Genomic DNA, 17,910 nt, shown 5'->3' on the forward strand with positions numbered 1-17,910 from the left:
GACCTTTCCTGGACCTCTGATTCTTTTCTTTACAGGAGGCCGATGAGAAAATAAGCACCTGTGATAGTTCAATGGTACAAATTCTTGCCTCAGACTCACTAAACACCGAGCAAGGCCCACAATTTTCCCAGAGGCCCAACCATGCAGAAAAGGTAAGTCCCTGTCTGTAAGAAGCCAACTGCTCAGATACCTGGGCTAGCCCCAGAGATGGCCAGCTTTCTGTGTCTTGCAGTACTTTGTGTTTTGAGCCAAGTGTTCCTTGTAGACTTCAACATCTTCTTGTGTGCCATCGAGCTGTGGAACTGGGAGATTCAACATCAGATATTTGCACAGAAAATCAATCAGCCTGGCATACAGCAGTTAGACACTTTCTACTTCTTCCCCACTTGTCAGAAAGAAATAGTCTTTCTATTAATGACTACTTCCTTTATGTGTAGATATGACTTATGAGGGCAATGAAAGTAGAGAAGGACTAATATATATTTTTTTTTTGTCCTTTTTTTTTTCCCGTGTCCGGCAACGGATCGCAACCCTCAGTGTCGCCCCCATACCGGACCGGGACCGGTAACGGGATCGCAACCCTCGGTGTTGCTCCCGTGCCCCGCTCAGCCAGTGAGCGGGAACCGGTCTGTATGTGGGATCCGAACCCTCGGCGGGAGCGCCGCCGCGCTTCCCAAGCGGTGCACCATCGCAGTGCACCACCGGGCTGGCCCCGAGAAGGACTAATATTGATTAATGGCTTATTACATAAGAGAGGCAATTATATTTGTCGCAGTGCACCACCGGGCCAGCCCCGAGAAGGACTAATATTGATTAATGGCTTATTACATAAGAGAGGCAATTATATTTGTCATCTGTTTACTCCTCAAGTTATATAAGGTAGGTTGATACCTACCATATGTTTACAAATGAGGAAATAAAAATTCCGGAAATAAAAAAAAATACAGCTAGTAAATGGGGAAGTTAGGAATCAAATCCAGAATATTCTAATCTGCTTTCCTAATTTAAAATCCTCTACCTCAATCATTCTCAAAAAGGCCTTCCAGGGGGCATTATTTCCCGAGTTAGTTTTGTTTAGCTGAACCTAAAGCTCCTTGGGTCTCACTAAGTAGCTCTTGAAAAAGACACTAGCATGCTTTGCTGCTTTCTTCTTTTATACTGAGGTCTGTTTACAAGTATGCTTTTTTCTCTCAATCTTTAGTCTTACAAAAATATATATTAGTTGTCAAATTGTTATTCCTTATTCTATCTTTCGTTCCTTTCATTCTCTATCTGACAATATCTGCCCAACAAGGTGGGCAAATGTCAGAAGTTTACACTCATTGGCAATACTTAGGTCTAAGAAAGTTGCTGACCTGGCCAATAATTTTGTTGCTCACCAGAATTAATATGTTATTTTTGACACCTAATTAAAAATCAGAGGTAGCCTCTATAATGTTTTAGCTACAGGAGCCATTCTGCTTAGTACTTGTTTCTGCTGGGAATGGATGATCTGTGGGGTCTTTTGCCCTGACCACTTGGATGGTAGATAATAATGACAATGAAAAGGAGGAGGAAAGGAAGATGACAAAATATTTTCTGAACACTTACTATGGGCCAGGCACTGGGATTTTACACATATTATCTCTTTTAGTCCTTACAACAACTCCATGAGGTAGGTCCTACTACTATTTCACTTTACAGATGGAGAAATTGAGGCTCAGAGAAGTTGAGTTGCCCAAGACCATACAGCTACCAAGTGGCAGTTAAGATTCAAACCCAGATCTTTCTGCCTCTGTGTTTAGAACCTGAGCTTTTAGGCCCCAGTGACTCTCAAACTGTATTTTCTTCCTAACAGAGAGAACTTTTGCCCTGGGGGGAACCGCATGGATTCTTGAAGCTGAAAAGTTAGCTGTTACCTTTTACCACAGCAGAAATCAGTTCACTTTTTTTTTTTTTTTTACTTTAATTAACAAATAATAATTGTATGTATTTATGGGGTACAAAATGATATTTCATTAAATGTGTGCAATGTGGAATGATCAAATCAGTGTAATAGCACATCTGTCACCTCAGACATTTATCATTTTTTTGTGGTGAGAATGTTTGAAGTCCTCTCTTTTAGCTAGTTTGAAATACATAGCATATGATCAACTATAAGTCGCGTTGCTGTGCAATAGAACAGCAGAGCTTGTTTCTCATATCTAACTGTAACTTTTGATTATTCAGGGGCTCTTTTACCCACCAGGTCCAAGTCCCACACATCTCCTCCCTTTTAGTCATTTCCGTCTTATTGCATGGCACACACCACTAGAGAGGGAAGGTGGAAACTCCACAGAGCCCAGGCAGCCACTGTCATCAGCTGTGGTAACAACAAATCTTTTGTTTCAGAGGTTAAGTGCATTGAGCAAATGACAAAATAATTTTTAAAAAGTAAATTCTGAATCATCCTTGACCCATGTTGCAACAAAGAATAAATATTTAGTACAGAAAGATGTGAAACCAAGATAGGCTTGACTCACATGGTAACCATCACCATACTATGCCAGTGGCTTGTCTTGTATTTGTGCATTTGCAGTTAGGTATTGCACTTTAGGCAGGCATATTTTATAAGAAGTGGAGATGTCTGTAGAATTGACTATAAAATATTAAGGAGTAAATTGAAAGCACTGGTATTTTGGCAAGAAAAGTAGCTACAGCCAGAAAATCAGCTTGTATTTTAGCTGCAGTTCTACTACATAGTTCATTGACATGTTGATGCAGGAATTAAGCCATGTGATTCACTGAGAGGCTAACTTGGATACTAGAAGGTTGGTGAAGTTATGTCAAGAATGTGGGCTTGTAGATTCCAAAGCACAGTGAAATCAGGGATTGGATTCTGGTTCTACTTACTAGTTATGTGGCCATAGGCAGTTTGACTCGCCTCTCTTAGCCTCAGTTTCCTCATCTGTGCAGTGCGAATAATAATAGGCTTGTGGTGTGGAATAGTGAGGTAGCCTTTGTACTATGCTTTGCACAGTGGTGCCTGCTCACGATAAGAGCCCAATAGCAGTTAGGTATTATTAATTTACAGTTATACTGTAGACATATATTTCTTATTTAATAAGAAATACCTGTGGTATGGGCCGGCCCGGTGGCGCACTGCTACAGTGCACCGCTTGCGAGCGCGGTGGCGCTCCCGCCAAGGGTTCGGATCCCACATGCAGACCGGTTCCCGCTCACTGGCTGAGCGAGGTGTGGGAGCAACACCGAGGGTTGCGATCCCGTTGCCGGTCCCGGTCCGGTACGGGCGCGACACTGAGGGTTGTGATCCATTGCCGGACACGAAAAAAGGAAAAAAAAAAAAAAAAGAAATACCTGTGGTAATACTTTTTAGCCCCCCAAAGCATACAATTATAAAACATCCATTTAAATAATCGATGCTTTTAGAATTTGGGGCTATCATACAAAGAAGATATTTTGCAGGGGTGCTGTTGTAGAAAAACCAGGGACTCAATTGAAAGGTCACAGAGCTGTGTGACCTTGGGCAAGTAACTCATGTCTGGGCCCAGCCTGATCAGAAGCTACGTGGTGAAATGGGAGGCGTGTGAACTGATTTAACTTTCTTTTTTTTTTTTTTTGTCTTTTGTCTTTTTTCCGTGTCCAGCAACTGATCGCAACCCTCAGTGTCGCCCCCGTACCGGACCGGGGACCGGCAACGGGATTGCAACCCTCGGTGTTGCTCCCGCGCCTTGCTCAGCCAGTGAGCGGGAACCGGTCTGCATGTGGGATCCGAACCCTCGGGCGGGAGCGCCATTGCGCTTCCCAAGCGGCGCACTATCCAGTGCGCCACCAGGCCGGCCCTGATTTAACTTTCTATGTGCTTGAGTTTCTTTGACTGTCAGAGGTGGGTGACCTGATCACTGGCAGGTTCTGGAGGCCACTTTCAGATATTGAACTTCTATGGTTACAAATATTCTTTTCTTTTTCCGTTCCCCTTTACATCCTTTTCAGGTTGAAATAACAAGCAGATAACGCCCAGATTAGTTACCTAGCTTGCTTGTTTCTTCCCTAATTTAGTGAGTTGGTGAGAAAGCAAAGAAACTCAATACTGTCATTAAAAAGTGTATGTGGCATATCATAGGTGCTCAAATAAATTTTTTGAATAAATAGGGCAGGTGGTAAATCTATTATTACAGATTAATTAATTAATATTAAGAAGTTATCTCAGGTGGCAAAAAGGAGAGTCCTAAAATCTTTGCTACTCAGATACAGCAATATTTGAAAACTAGGCAACAGTTAATCAGATGACTAGAAATGGATGTCTGTTAGTAAGGTCACACAAGTGTTGTTTTTTTGAAAAACCAGAACTAAAAAAGAAAGTTGAAACAGGTGAATCCAAGTATAGACCTGACTATACATGAAGTGCAGAAAAAACACAAGGGAAAGGAAAACTTCCTTAAGAAGGTGATTCTTAAGAAAACTATAAAAACAGATTGATGAGGCCGGCCCGTGGCTCACTCGGTAGAGTGCGGTGCTGATAACACCAAGGCCACGGGTTCGGATCCTATATAGGGATGGCCAGTTAGCTCACTGGCTGAGCGTGGTGCTGACAACACCAAGCCAAGGGTTGAGATCCCCTTACCGGTCATCTTTAAAAAAAAAAACAGATTGATGGAGGCAGGGGGGGAGTAGCATTTTGGCAGGAAAGAGCAAAAATACGTGAAGTTAAAAGATAGTCCAAGGGAAAAAGTAGAACCGAGGTACTTCTGCCAAACCAGTTTATCAAAGTGTATGAAAACGGATAGTGTTTCATACCCTGCATGTTTTCGTTGCCACTTAACCAATTTTGTTCCTCTGTATGTTCTGTAAGAAAATTCCACAAATATTGGGAAAAGCGCATTTACGTTCAGTTAGGGTATACATTTGTAAGCAACTCCTATTAGAAGTTTGTCACTTGGCCAGAATTGTGTTTGTTAGATGCTATCATGTTTTTAACAAAGTCTTACATGGAAAACATTTATTTTGTCATAATCAAAAAACATATTTATTGAGACCAGTAATTTTATAGGGCAAAACACAAGTCCTTATTCCTCAAGGAATTTCTCTAGAAGGGTTAATATACTCTTTCCATATTCTGGAGAAGGACAGGTAATAAATACAGTGGGAGGCAAATATACCTCTGTGTCAAATCATCTTTTACCTCCAAATTGAAAATATGTAATATATAATTACTGAAATACTTTCATTTGATATCTAGGAGAAATTTTTCTGTTTGATTGATAAACAACCTGGTTATTGCAATATAAAAAGAACAGATCTCACTTTTTTTATATTATGAGCATCTAGTTCTTAGCTCAATGTTTTAGTATCTAGAAGGTGAAAGCCATTTTAGGGGTTCTGTCTGAGGAGCATGAGAAAAGTTTCAAGATTACTCCACTGAAGTTAATCACTTGACTCTAGCGATTTTTAATAGTGAAAAGTTTAGATGAGTAATAGCATGTATGTTTTAAAAAGCTAAAATATTTTATAGTCTTATGTGAGGAAATGTTAACTGGTGTATTTCACTGTATCCCTGCTGGTATGTAAAGATCATTTTTGTTATGTCTTTTTCTGTTTGAATAGAGTATACAGCAATATAAGTGGGCATTGCTTAATCCTGTGTCATGCAACTTTAAACACTGGCCAGTTCCCTGAAATATTCTGGGCACACCCACCCACACACACACTCACACTCTCACCTGTCTCCTGGGACTCACCGTTTAGTGAACTGCAAGCCCATTCGCTTCCTCTGTGCTGGGGAATACCGTACCTGTGTACATGCACATCGGCTGCTTGGAAACCTGTGGCACCAGGTCACGTGACTGTTGCTATGAGTGTGGAGGTGCATTTTTCTTTTCTTTCTTCCTTCTTCTGCCCTTACTTTGTTTCTTTTAACCGGGGAAATGTGGCAGGTTCGCAGGTCTTTGCAGGCCCAACTCTGAAAACTTTGGACTCCCGGCTTTTCACTGCTGGATTATCTTTGGATTTCTCTTAGGGTGCCACACCTGTCAAGGCTGCTGCTCTGGACTTTGCCGATGAGCAAGAAGCTCTTGAGGCCACGGTGGAGAAAACTAGGCCCGAGCCTGCAGAAGTCCTCCATGTCTGCAAGAGCCAGGTGGCTGAGCTGGAGCTGTGGCTGCAACAAGCCAACGTGGCATTTGAGCCGGAAACATTAAACACAGACATGCAGCAGGTGGTGGAACAGCAGCTGGTCGGGTGCCAGGTAAGACTGAAGCGTCAGAGTTCGTGGTTTGCCTCTTCACCAATCACCTGCCAAGATGGGGGGAATTTCTCTTAAAGCAATAGTGTGTCTGTTTCTGTTACTCTGACTCTTACACTCATCTTGGCCTCAACTTGTTGTTCTCAGGGCAATTCTTTGAAGTGCTTTATGTAAGCAGCATATTTGGTGGTTCAGTAGTGGGTAAGAGCTCAGAATCTAGCATCCAAATCTGACTCTGTCACATTAACCATGAACTTGGGGAAGTAAACTTCTCAGCCTCATTTTCCTCATAATAGTAGGTTATCTCAGAGAGTTATCATCAGTATTAAATGAGATGAGGTATATAAAAATGTCTGGTATACAAAGCATATAAAAATTTCTGAATAAATGGTGACTTATTTTTATTCATAGTAATAAGTACTTAGAATATTCATTCATCAGAAAGGAAGCTGAATGTCTGATCTGTAAGATTGCAGATACAGCATAAAAGAGCTTTGGGTCCATTTTATTAGGAATGTTCCTAGTCTTGCTTGGGAGGGGAAGGGATATGAATTTCCCTGCCTTCAGTCACTCTGAGTAAAGCTTGCTGGATGAGCCCCAAGGTTGGGATCTCTATATCCCTCCAGGGAGGGGCTGGAATGATGACATCGCAACAGCACAATTGTGGGTCACAACAGCCAAGGCATACCAGCTGCTTGCAAAGTCCTGTCCCCCAGTTGTGCTTAGGAAACCAGCCTTGGCCTGACATCTCTGCCTTCTTGGCTTGTTTGTCTGCCAAGAATGAGAACATCTCTTGTCTCAGAGAACCCCATGTCATTGGCCCAGCCTCAGGGAGCTCTTCTTGCTACAGCCTGTTATGTGGTTGGGATAACCTGCCCTCCATCTAGAGGCTGCATTTCCCCATCTTCTGTTCAGGCCCATGGTCTTACAGCATCCAGGACTGCCTGGGGGGAACCAGGAAGACAGTCTGACCTCCTCTGGACAGCTTGGCACCTCTCACCCCTAAGTGGTTCTAATGGCATAGGTTCACTCAAATAGTGGCACTGCTGCTTGGCCTAGATGATGAGGCACAGGGGGAGTGCATGAACAAGAGTGTAATACAGCGCAACACAGCACAATGCTACACTGAACTAAACCAGAGGACTTCCAAATTTTGAGTTCCAACCACTTACGGCCACCCAGGATCCATCTGCCAACTGATTATCTACTGGGTAGACTCCATGCCAATTCCTTGATTATCACCAAAATCATCCTCCTTGCCACTTGTAATGAGTTTGAAGATTTTGGAGCTACTCAAGGAAAAGACGTGACCACTAGGTGGCAATAGCACCCAATGGCTTTTTGGGGCATCATTTTGATAGGATTAGAATTATGAGAGACAGGGAAGTTCTTTATAGCAGGAGACCTTCCAGAGCTAAGGCATGGTTTGGAAGTGGGTCCACCACCCCGAAGGGGAAGAGGACAAGGGAATCTCCAGGGGTGAGAAGAATTTGAGAGTGCTTTTGTGTCTAGATGATATCCTAGCATAATGGAGAGTGTCTGAGTCAGAGAGCTCCAAAGGACAGCAGAGGCTTGGGATTTTTTATGGCCTCATGATTTATCTCATCCATGGCTGGCAGATGTTAGATGCAGATTTTTTTGGGGGGGGTATGCAAAGCAGGCAGGCTCTAAATGGCTAAAAATCTGCTTATTTGGGCTATACTTAACGCCATTGGATGTGTAAAAATTTGAGTTTGGCACCAGTGGGCTTTGAACTAATGGTTCTGACCTGCTGTAAGGAAATGAACAATGTAGGGTCCAATATGCAAGGGTCATCTTTGGCTCAGTTATGTAACATGACACATGCAATTTAATATTGAAACATACACAGAGCCTGAAAGTGGAAAAACCCTAAGTTCCCAGTGGAAAAATGGCCAAAGGACAGGAGCAAACAGATCAGTCAAGAAAATTATATTTGGTAATTTAATATTTGAGAAGAAATGTTCAGCCTTGATTAATTATTAGAGACATGTGAATTAAAACACTTACTGTTTTGTTTCTGTACTACATTAGCAAAAATTATATCATCCTGGCAGAACTCTGGAAAAATAGATGCACTAATGCCTGGTAGTTTTAATTGGCTCAATGTTTTGGGAGATCTGCTATTAACATATAAAATGTTCATCTTCTTTTACCTAATAATACCGTTACTTTAAATTTACCCTCTGAAAATAATGCAAAATGAGAAAAATAATTAGGGCAGCATTGATTACAAAAGTGAAGAACTGGAAACAGCTTAAAGTAACAAGAGGGAAGTTGTTAAGTGAGTCACGGAATATTAACTTGCACCTTATAAAATGGGAGCTATGCAAAAGTATATATATATAATAAATAAGTGAGGAAGACAGAGCATTAAATTATAGTATACTTTGTTTATAGCCACTCAAATCTGCAGTACATATTGTTGAAGTTTAGAAGAATATATAGAGGATTTAAGTAGTTTGCTTGAAGGAGTTATAAGATATATTATTTGAAAAATTGTTTTAAGGATAGAGTTTTCCCTTAAGTTTCTCTCAGCAAACTGAATTCATTCTTAGTCATATGCCCAGTTTTTGCACAAATAGTCTGGTGCTGGAATGTGGGGATGAATGCTGCTGCTGACTTGTGTGCCCAGCCAGCTGGCATGACTGAGTGGGCTCCTGAGCCGCAGCACAGGGAAAACTTGATCTGCCGAGGGAGGAATACAATGACCTGACTTACAGGGAAACTTACTTCATCCAGCAGATTTATTTTTAAACCTGTGTGTAAATTAGCCAGTTGTATCAATGACTAAGTATTTTAGGTTCCAAATTATTTCTTCTGTGGTGTTCTTCTGATAATCTGGAGGCTTACTTGGCTTAAGAAAGAGAAAGAAAAGAGCAGAGGAAAGAATTTTAAAGTAGCTGTGTGGATTTTTTTTTTTAATTCCTACTGGACACTTGGATTGCAACAGAGAAGATTAGGAAGGTGGGGAAAAAATAATAGTCTACACTTTTCAAGCACAGACTATGTATCAAGCCCTGGCCAAAGTGCATGGATTTAACTTATTAACACCTCACAATGGCCCTAGGAGGTAAGTTCTGTTGTTATTCCCACTTTGCAGGTCACTAGAGGCATACTCATATAAAGTAAGATGCCCATGTTTACACAGCTACTAAGTGGCAGGGCTGGGCAGGTAGTCTAATTCCAGTGTCTGTGTTCTTAACCACTGTGCTCTGCTGGGTACATTCTGCTGTGTTTGCTAAAGTGATTATAAAATCACTTATTTAAATTATTTTAGAGGGTGACGTCTGCAATTGGGGTTGGCTTGGTTGTACCGCTGCTGAAAAGCACGGGAATTATGTGGAAGTTTCTGTTCTTCCAAGGTCCCTTCCATCCTGTGTTTCTGGGACTTCTATACACTTTAGAGAATAAACCTAACTTATTTTGGGAAACAACACTTGTTCAAGATCAACACTCTGAATAATTAAATGATTTTACTTCCTAGGCTATGCTAACAGAGATTGAGCACAAGGTTGCCTCTCTATTAGAGAATTGCAAAGATCAGGGCCTAGGAGATAGTGGAGCCACTCACCATGAGGCTGAAGCACTTTCCCTGAAACTAAAAACTGTGAAGTGCAATTTGGAAAAAGTGCAGAAGATGCTTCAGGAGAAGTACAGTGAGGACCAGGTAAACTATGGCCATGTGTAGATGTACATGTTGATATACATATATGGCAGACCCACCAGAAGAAAACTGGGTGGAGGTGATGAACTAACTACAGAGAAACTCTACTAAGTAAAAAAAGAATTATGCCTCTTAAAACTGTAACAGATGGGTACGCTGGCTTTTGTTATTTTTATTTCATTTTACTGTGCAGGTTTCTTATCTAGGTGGTTGTTGGTGATAGTGGTGGTTTGGTTTGGGTTGGTTTGATGGAGTTGAGTGTTATTGCTGGTAAAGAGACCTTATGTAAAGCTTCTTCTTAAAAGAAGGATGTATTTTATAGGAATTTCGTGACTGCAGTTGACTGAAAAATGAAGCCCTTTTTAGATAAGATTAAAATTTGACTTTAGAAACACAAAACCTGTTTCTAGAGTACTTTTGTTATTCATTTGCAAATATTTGTATATACTGATTAAAGTATCATACAGCTAAAGTGTTCTCATGATTTTTAAAAGCATTCTGGGTTTATAAATGCAAATATGCATTTTATAAGTAGGATATATAAGATTCGCACGCAAACTTCAAGTGATTTCTACTTGCAGACTTATATTAACAGAAATCAGGTTGGTTGCAGATACATAGGCCATACAGTTCTCCTTTCATTCTAATATGTTCTCTCTCTCTCTTTTTTTAAAAACATGCTTATATTTTACACATAGGGGAAATTTGAATTCATAAGCATAATGCTGTTTCCTTTTTGACTTTTTTTTTTTTTTTTGCTTAAAAAGGCAATAAATTTCCTGGCTTTTATAATTCATTGGATGAATTAGTTTGAGGAAATGAAATGATCGCTTTATCAAATATAGTGATTTTTAAAGTTGTTATGAAATAAGTACATTAAATCATTGTATATAATTATAGTAAATAACAAAATTGTGTCATTTACTTCATATAAAACTTCTCCATTATGTAGTCTATTATTAGAATTGAGATAAAGTGGGGCTTTCTTTTTAAATAGTCTGCCATCGTGAAATTTTTTGCAGCATGCTCTCATTCCAAAGAAACCTTCAGAACATCAGAAAGTTCTCCAGCCAGTTAACCTGTCTGAACTGGAATCTATTGTAACTGAAAGGCCACATTTCAGCAAACAAAAAGATTTCCAGCAGCAACAGGTAATTTCAGCCCCCAGCAGTTGTAAGGACAAGAATAAAGCTTTTCATTTGGAATTTCCCTTTGGACTAAATAAATACTGAACTGCCTTTGGAGTGTCTGCTTCTGTGACTAGATGCAAAATGTGATGTGTGCATGTGTATGTGCATGTGCTCACACGCACATGTGTGCATTGTAGGCAACAGCTCTGAGTTTTGAGTTTCCTGCAACACTTAGTTTACTTTCATCTGCTGCTGTTGGGGACACTCTAACTTTGCTCCTTCATTAACTTGCATCTTATGCTCGTATCAAACTAAGCAAACATCTTCAGGGTGAACTTACTCTGTAACTGCAGCATGGCTTTGCCTATTATTTCAAAATGTGTTGTTATATTTTGGGTGACTTTCCTTGTGTAATACAGATTGAATAACACTTGGTTATTGTGCAAGTATTTTAAATAGGTTTTTGAAAAATAAAATTTAACAAGAACAAGCAAGCAAGAGAGAAATAGTAAATAATAATTTAGGAAGTGGTTCAAAATTAGATTATTTTAACAGAAGAAATCCTTGGGTACTAATTGAAAAACATGATTGAGTGGACCATTTCAATCTTATTCAATCATAGGTTCTGGAGTTAAAACCAATGGAACAGAAAGATTTTATCAAATTCATAGAATTTAATGCTAAGAAAATGTGGCTCCAGTATTGCCAACATGATAAAGATACAACTCAAGAATCATCTGAGAGGTAAAACATGTTTAAATAGTTGGACATTCAATATTTTTATGGTTGGGAGAATTAAAGAGTGTTTCTTTAAAAATCGCTCATGAAACAGTGTCTGAATGAAATATAAAATGTTTTATGTTGCTTATTCTTTTCACCTCTTGTTCTTCCTCAGAAGCAACACAACATGTAACTCTGAAAATGATGCTCCAGACTTGATCTTGTCACCCCAGGGCCAAAGTGGAGATAAATGGCAATATCTACATCATGAACTGTCATCAAAAATAAAGTCACCTGTACCTCAGCTTGTGGAGCCTCAGGTCAGTGTGTGTCTATACATGTGTAAATAAGCATGTTTATCTTTGAAGATCCAACAAGTGTTCACTAAATAAACATGTGTGTTCTGCATTATGTAGCAGTTTATTTTCAGAAAGCAAAGATGCCAAGTGACACTTTTTCTCGATCCTGGAAATCTGCATTAGGTGTTCCGTCATAGCACTTACTGAATACGCATATCTTGATTTGTCTGTGTCCCCCCTTAGATGGTCTGGGCAGAGGAAGGCCATGTCTGCCTGGTTCACATATGTGTGCCTAGAAGTACCTGGAACACCATAGACTCTCAGTTACTATTTGTTGAATGAATAAAAGAATGAATAATATATATATTTTTAAAAGCACTTATAAAAACTATGCAGTGCAATATGAGTGTCATTTGTTCATCAGAATATTCTTCGGAATCTACCAGGTGCCAGCCCCTGTGCCAATGACACCTGTCATTTGGCATTCCCTCCACCACACCTTATCACTGCCATTACAGGCTTGATATGGGCCGGCCCACTGTGCCAGCTACTGCTGGCTTTCTCTCCAAACAGGGAGCATGTGAGCAGAATAGCACTGTTGCTCCAGCAGTCAGGCTTTTGCCTTCAACAGTGCGCTCAGAATGCCAGGGCAAAGGTTACCAATGATTTCCTGATTCCTCAGTCTGACGGGAACTTTTCAGTTCTCATCGTTTCTGTTGAGAACCTTAGTTGACCAATTAAATTAAACTCATTGGTAGGGCTGTAGTCTTGGTTTCTCTTTGTTAATACACACTATAACATAACTATGCACACTATGACTTGTTTCTCCTTGTTTATACACTATCACAGTACATCATTCTCTTTCAAAAGATAAACCGCCATCAGTCAGATGGATGTTCTTTCCCCAAGCAGAGTCATCCACGTCCCCACCCTGTTTCTTTTTATATGTTAGTTTTCCAATTTGAGCAAGATATTAACTCTGTGTCATTCTCCCTCCTGAAATCTCATTTCATTTTTAATACCACATCAAAATGCAAATCCATCCTTGGGAGTGACTTACATTCTATTCTAATAGTTAGCTTTGCCAGGAGCCAACTAGTAAATGAACTAGAAAATAAACAGTAAATGCAAGTAAATAAACAGGTAACCTTATAACATGAATATTATTGCTACTAAATTAAAAGACTGGTGATTTTACTTTATTGCTCAAATTACGGTTCCTTTTCCTTCATTTTTAATGTCCAGATGGACCCTCCAGTATCTAAGTATAGCCTGTCATAACTTTTTAAAGCTGTCTAAAATATTTAAAGTTTAATTATTTTTCTTATAAATGACAAGATAGACAAAAATGCTTACCAGGAAGGTAACTCAGAAGACATTTTTGCAGTTTATGTTAACTTCAGCAGGATCACAAATTGTCACTAATAGAGTTTCCCTTTTTCAAGTAGGTTGCCACAAATATGAGTATTCTACCCAGTGTGAGTGTGTATAACTTTAGATACCCAACAACTGAAGAACTGAAAACCTACACCACCCAACTTGAAGACCTGCGTCAAGAAGCAGATAATCTTCAGACACAGGTAGAAGCTGCACGTGTATATTTTCCTCATTGCAATAACATAAAAAAGAAAGGAGATAAATTGGTCATAATTTTCTTCACTGAACAAATAATAGAACACATAATGGAACAGTTCCTAGAATTAGCAAAGAGAATTCTCTTGCTTGCCAACTCTCATAAATGTAGAGCCTGCCTAGTGCACTGTGGGCAAAGGATTCTGAGCCTGAGTCCAGCATGAGCAGAAAGAGGGTGGCGATTGGTCTGTGCTGTGTGCAGTGGTGATCTGGGATTGGAAGGGTGAGGAAAGAAGCTAGGGAGGGAGTATAGGCAAGCTTTCCAACCCTGGGTAGGCTTACTGCTGAGATGGTGTGCTAGGTAATGTTACTTAGCCACCGGAGAAGACAGGAGACAGAGCCCAAGTTGGGGTGATTACTAGCTTTAACATGCTCCTAAACGACTTGTAACTTGTCAGGAATTCAAGATGACCAGGGATAAAGAAAAAAGTTGGTTCCAGCAGCTTATAAAAACAGATCTGTGGCTCCCAAACTCACTGGGGCACAATTACACTATCCCAACATCTCCTGCCTTTAGAGTGGTGGCCTTGATTCTCATAATCAGCCCACAAACGACACTCCTAACTTCCCCTGCTCCACAGCCCATCCTATCTTTAAGATACTGTACCTCCTCTTTCTAATCAACCCCTTCATGCTTCTCTTCAGTGACTTCTTTTCCTTCTCCTGGCTACACTTGATTTAATTAACCCACTTTCTCCTGCATTAAGACATGGAGGGCAGGAAGCAGTGGGAACAGGGACAGTATGATTTATGCGGGACCATGCTTCCACCTCGACAGTCCTGCTAAGGAAGATCTTCTTGTGATTTACCTTTTAATTCCATTCACCAGTCAATAACTACCTAACTCTGAGCTTCTTAAACTTGTTCTTCTCAGAGTTAAAATCTTAATTTTGTTTATTCATTTGTTCTGCTACCTCGTTCACAGAGTGTTTGGAACTACTCATTATTTAAAAAGTATAACATAAATTGTAAACTATGATGAAAACCAGGGAAAATGTAGGCTTAGCAAGGCAAGGAATCCTGATGATTTTTATTTTTTTCTTTTCTCCTCTTGATTCAGGAAAACATGACAGAGGAAAAGTATATCAATTTGGACAAGAAGTTATTTGAACTATTTCTGACCCTCAGTCAGTGCCTTGGCAGTGTGGAGGAGATGCTGCAGACACCTGGGCTTTTCAGAGAGGATGTGTCTGCACAGCTGGTGCACTACGAGGTAGGGCACGTCTAAGGAGCCCATGTGTGGGCCATTACTGCAGCCCAGCTGGTTAAGCCACAGCCGAAACTTGAAGTCAAAGATCATTCATTGTGTCTTCCTTCCTCTCCACTTTGCAGACACTGGCTCTTGAGTTGAAGAAACTTTATTTAGCTATGAGCGACAAGAAGCTTGATCTTTTGAAAGCCATGACTTGGCCTGGCAAGAACACCAGCTTGCTCACTGAATGTTTTGATAACCTTCAATTCTGCCTGGAGCACACCCAAGCTACAGCTGCCTCTAGAAGCAAGTCCCTGAAAGCTGGCCTCAACTATAACCACAGTTATCAGGTACAGTTCTGAGCACACGGCCTACTCTGGCACTGTTTTAGGTTACAGCACGGACCCCTAATTTCTATTAATTCCTATTCCTGGTGGCATTCGTTAATAGGAATTGCTAAGGGAAACTGAGACTCTCCCATTGCTCATGGTTGGAGACCATTTAAAAATGAGACCTTTCCAAATTCTTGGGTATGAATTTGTTAGAATGAGCTAACATAATGTTTGTTTTCCTGTACTACATTGAGCAATTTAGTGATTGTTATATGGAAGGATTTCTATTTAAATTTCTAGGTAAGAGGGAGCCATTTAAGTTTTTGAGCAAAAGAATGACCGTCTGTGTATGTTTTGGGTAAATTCATCTCGCAGTTGTCTTAAGTGGATTGGAGAGAGAGAGACTTGAGGCATGTAGACCAGTTAGGAAGCTACTAAAATTGTCACATTAAACAGCACCATGGGGGTGCAAACTACCAAACCAGACTGTGGGAAACTGTACAGAACAAATGACCTGTTTTTTCACAGGCACACAAATCCAAGAAACAAAAAAGAGAGGTGATAGGAGAGTCTGCAGATTATAAGAGACTTAAGAACATATTAACTCGTGATATATGGACCTCATTTGGGTCCCAACTGAAACAAAGAAAGAAGGAAATTTATAGGTGATTAGAGAAAAGCGAACACTGTCTGTATTATTAAACATACTAAGGAATTGTTGATTTTAGAGGGAATATATTACAGTATTGTTGTTTGCTGGGGTTTTTTTATATTGTAGTATATATTTTTTAAAGTTTATTAATTTTTTTTACATTGATGTTGTGGAGCAGTTAGGAGGGAAGGGGGAAGGAAATAGAGTGAGAGGAGGAAAGAGAAGGGGTGGGGTTGAGGCCTGGGGCACTGCCCTCATTCCTGCAGGGGAAACCAGGGGGCTTCCAGTGGTGTCTTCGTCATTGCTAGGCTGGGTGCCGATGTCAGGGGGGTGTGGCTGAAGCCCTCACCACACCCCCATGCCCCACCCATCCCATCTTGGGAGCCTGTGGTGCTTCCTGTGGCAGCTTGGTGGTTGTCGCTGTGCTGGTTGTTTCGGGGGGGTGTGGCCAAGGCCCTCAGCCACCCACTGCCCCAGCTCAGGAGAGCCCAGGGCACTTCCTGCAGTGGCTTGGGGTTCATCACTGGGCTGGTTGCAGGTGTCAGTGGGGTGTGGCTGAGGCCCTTGGCCCCCCACCACCCCAGCTCAGGAGAGCCCGGGGCACTGCCTACACTGGTTGCAGGTGTCAGGATGGCGTGGCCAAGGCCCTCTGCCCCCCACCACCCAGACTCAGGAGAGCCCGAGCACTTCCTGCAACAGCTCAGTAGTTGTCACTGGGCTGGTTGTGGGTGTCAGGGGACATAGCTGAGGCCCCCAGCCCTCCCGCCTCCCTGGCTTGGTAGCCCAGGGGACTTCCAGTCCTTCTAGGTTTTATAGGTGTTCTTTGGTGATGTGAGACCTTTACTAGTTAATATCAAACTTTGTCTCTGGTCTGTGGGTATTTTTTTTTTCTTCCAGTTCTGTGTTGGATTATTTGTTGTTCCCACCACTTAAACTCTGCACTGGAACTAATTTGTTATCCTTTGTTTAATTCTAAAATGGGGGAACTTCCGGTGGGGACCAACACTTGAGCTATATTGTTGCTTTGCTGCTGATTCTCTGGGGAAGGCTTTTTGTGCAGCTCAGGTTTTAATGGTTGACTATAAGTACTTCTGGTTCTTGTGAGATCTGGTACACCTGGATTGTGTAGAAACTCTGATGAGGGCCTGAGTCTTTCAGCAAACTGCACCCCATGCAATTCTGTATTCCTGAGTGGTCCTGCATTGATTGGGGTGCAGATCAGCTGTCCTTGCTGTGCCCCAGTGTGCCTCCCATGGGCCCATCTCCCCCACTGCCTGCACTCCAAACACTTCCCATGGGGCAGGTCATCCTTACGATGACTCACTGGCCTCTTGAGTGTCTCCTTTTTTTCAGTTGTTGTAGCTTCTTGCTCCTATGTGGGTCCACAGGAACCCTATTAGAGGTCTTGCTGGCCTGGGGGCCACCGAGGCCCTCTTCTCCCCTGCCACCTCTAAACAACTTCATAGGAAGGGCACAGCTGAGGCTTTTGCCAGCTCTTGCTCTGTGTGCTCACCAGGGCCAGACTTGAACCGGCTGGGGCTCAAAATGGTTGGAGCGTTTTTTTCTTTCTCTCATCATGGCTTATCTCACCTTCATGTACTCCGTAGGTCTCTCCTCCTCTTCCCCTGAGCTCTAGTGGCCCTCGCTTGGCTGTCCTTGCTTTTTAATATTTGTAAATTGGTTGACTTGTGGGAGAGAGTAATGCTGGGGACCATCTATTCTGCCATCTTGACCAGAAGCTCCTATACATGCTCTATATTGTAGTATTTTTAAAGAGAAGAATTGTTATCTTTTAGAGATTCATGATGAAATGACTTGATACCTGGTATTGGTTCAAAATAACCTATGGGATGGGAGGTTAGGTAGAGTCAAGAGAGCTAAGGGGAGGGTATAGAGGGAAGAAAGCCAGGCATGAGTCAATAATTATTGAAGCTCAATCCTGCTAAGGTGGGGATTCCTCTTATTTTGTATATGTTTGAAATTTCCAACATTACAAAAATTATAAAAATCAACTAAATATAAAAAAGGTAGCAAAGGGGCCGGCCCGG

General features: G+C 41.2%; 1 protein-coding gene across 1 annotated transcript in view; it reads left to right on the forward strand.

The window, feature by feature from the left end:
• Positions 1-17,910, forward strand: part of SYNE2 (spectrin repeat containing, nuclear envelope 2) — a 269,055-nt gene that overhangs the window by 154,859 nt on the left and 96,286 nt on the right. The window contains exons 64-72 of the mRNA XM_008566257.1: positions 36-152; positions 5,996-6,223; positions 9,726-9,908; positions 10,928-11,056; positions 11,658-11,779; positions 11,931-12,075; positions 13,503-13,634; positions 14,747-14,899; positions 15,019-15,228. Of these exons, the coding sequence (XP_008564479.1) occupies positions 36-152; positions 5,996-6,223; positions 9,726-9,908; positions 10,928-11,056; positions 11,658-11,779; positions 11,931-12,075; positions 13,503-13,634; positions 14,747-14,899; positions 15,019-15,228 (1,419 nt within the window). The remainder of the gene's footprint in view (positions 1-35; positions 153-5,995; positions 6,224-9,725; positions 9,909-10,927; positions 11,057-11,657; positions 11,780-11,930; positions 12,076-13,502; positions 13,635-14,746; positions 14,900-15,018; positions 15,229-17,910) is intronic.

The sequence above is a fragment of the Galeopterus variegatus genome, unplaced genomic scaffold (assembly GCF_000696425.1).
Source record: "Galeopterus variegatus unplaced genomic scaffold, G_variegatus-3.0.2 Scaffold231, whole genome shotgun sequence".
Classification (NCBI taxonomy): Eukaryota; Metazoa; Chordata; class Mammalia; order Dermoptera; family Cynocephalidae; genus Galeopterus; species Galeopterus variegatus.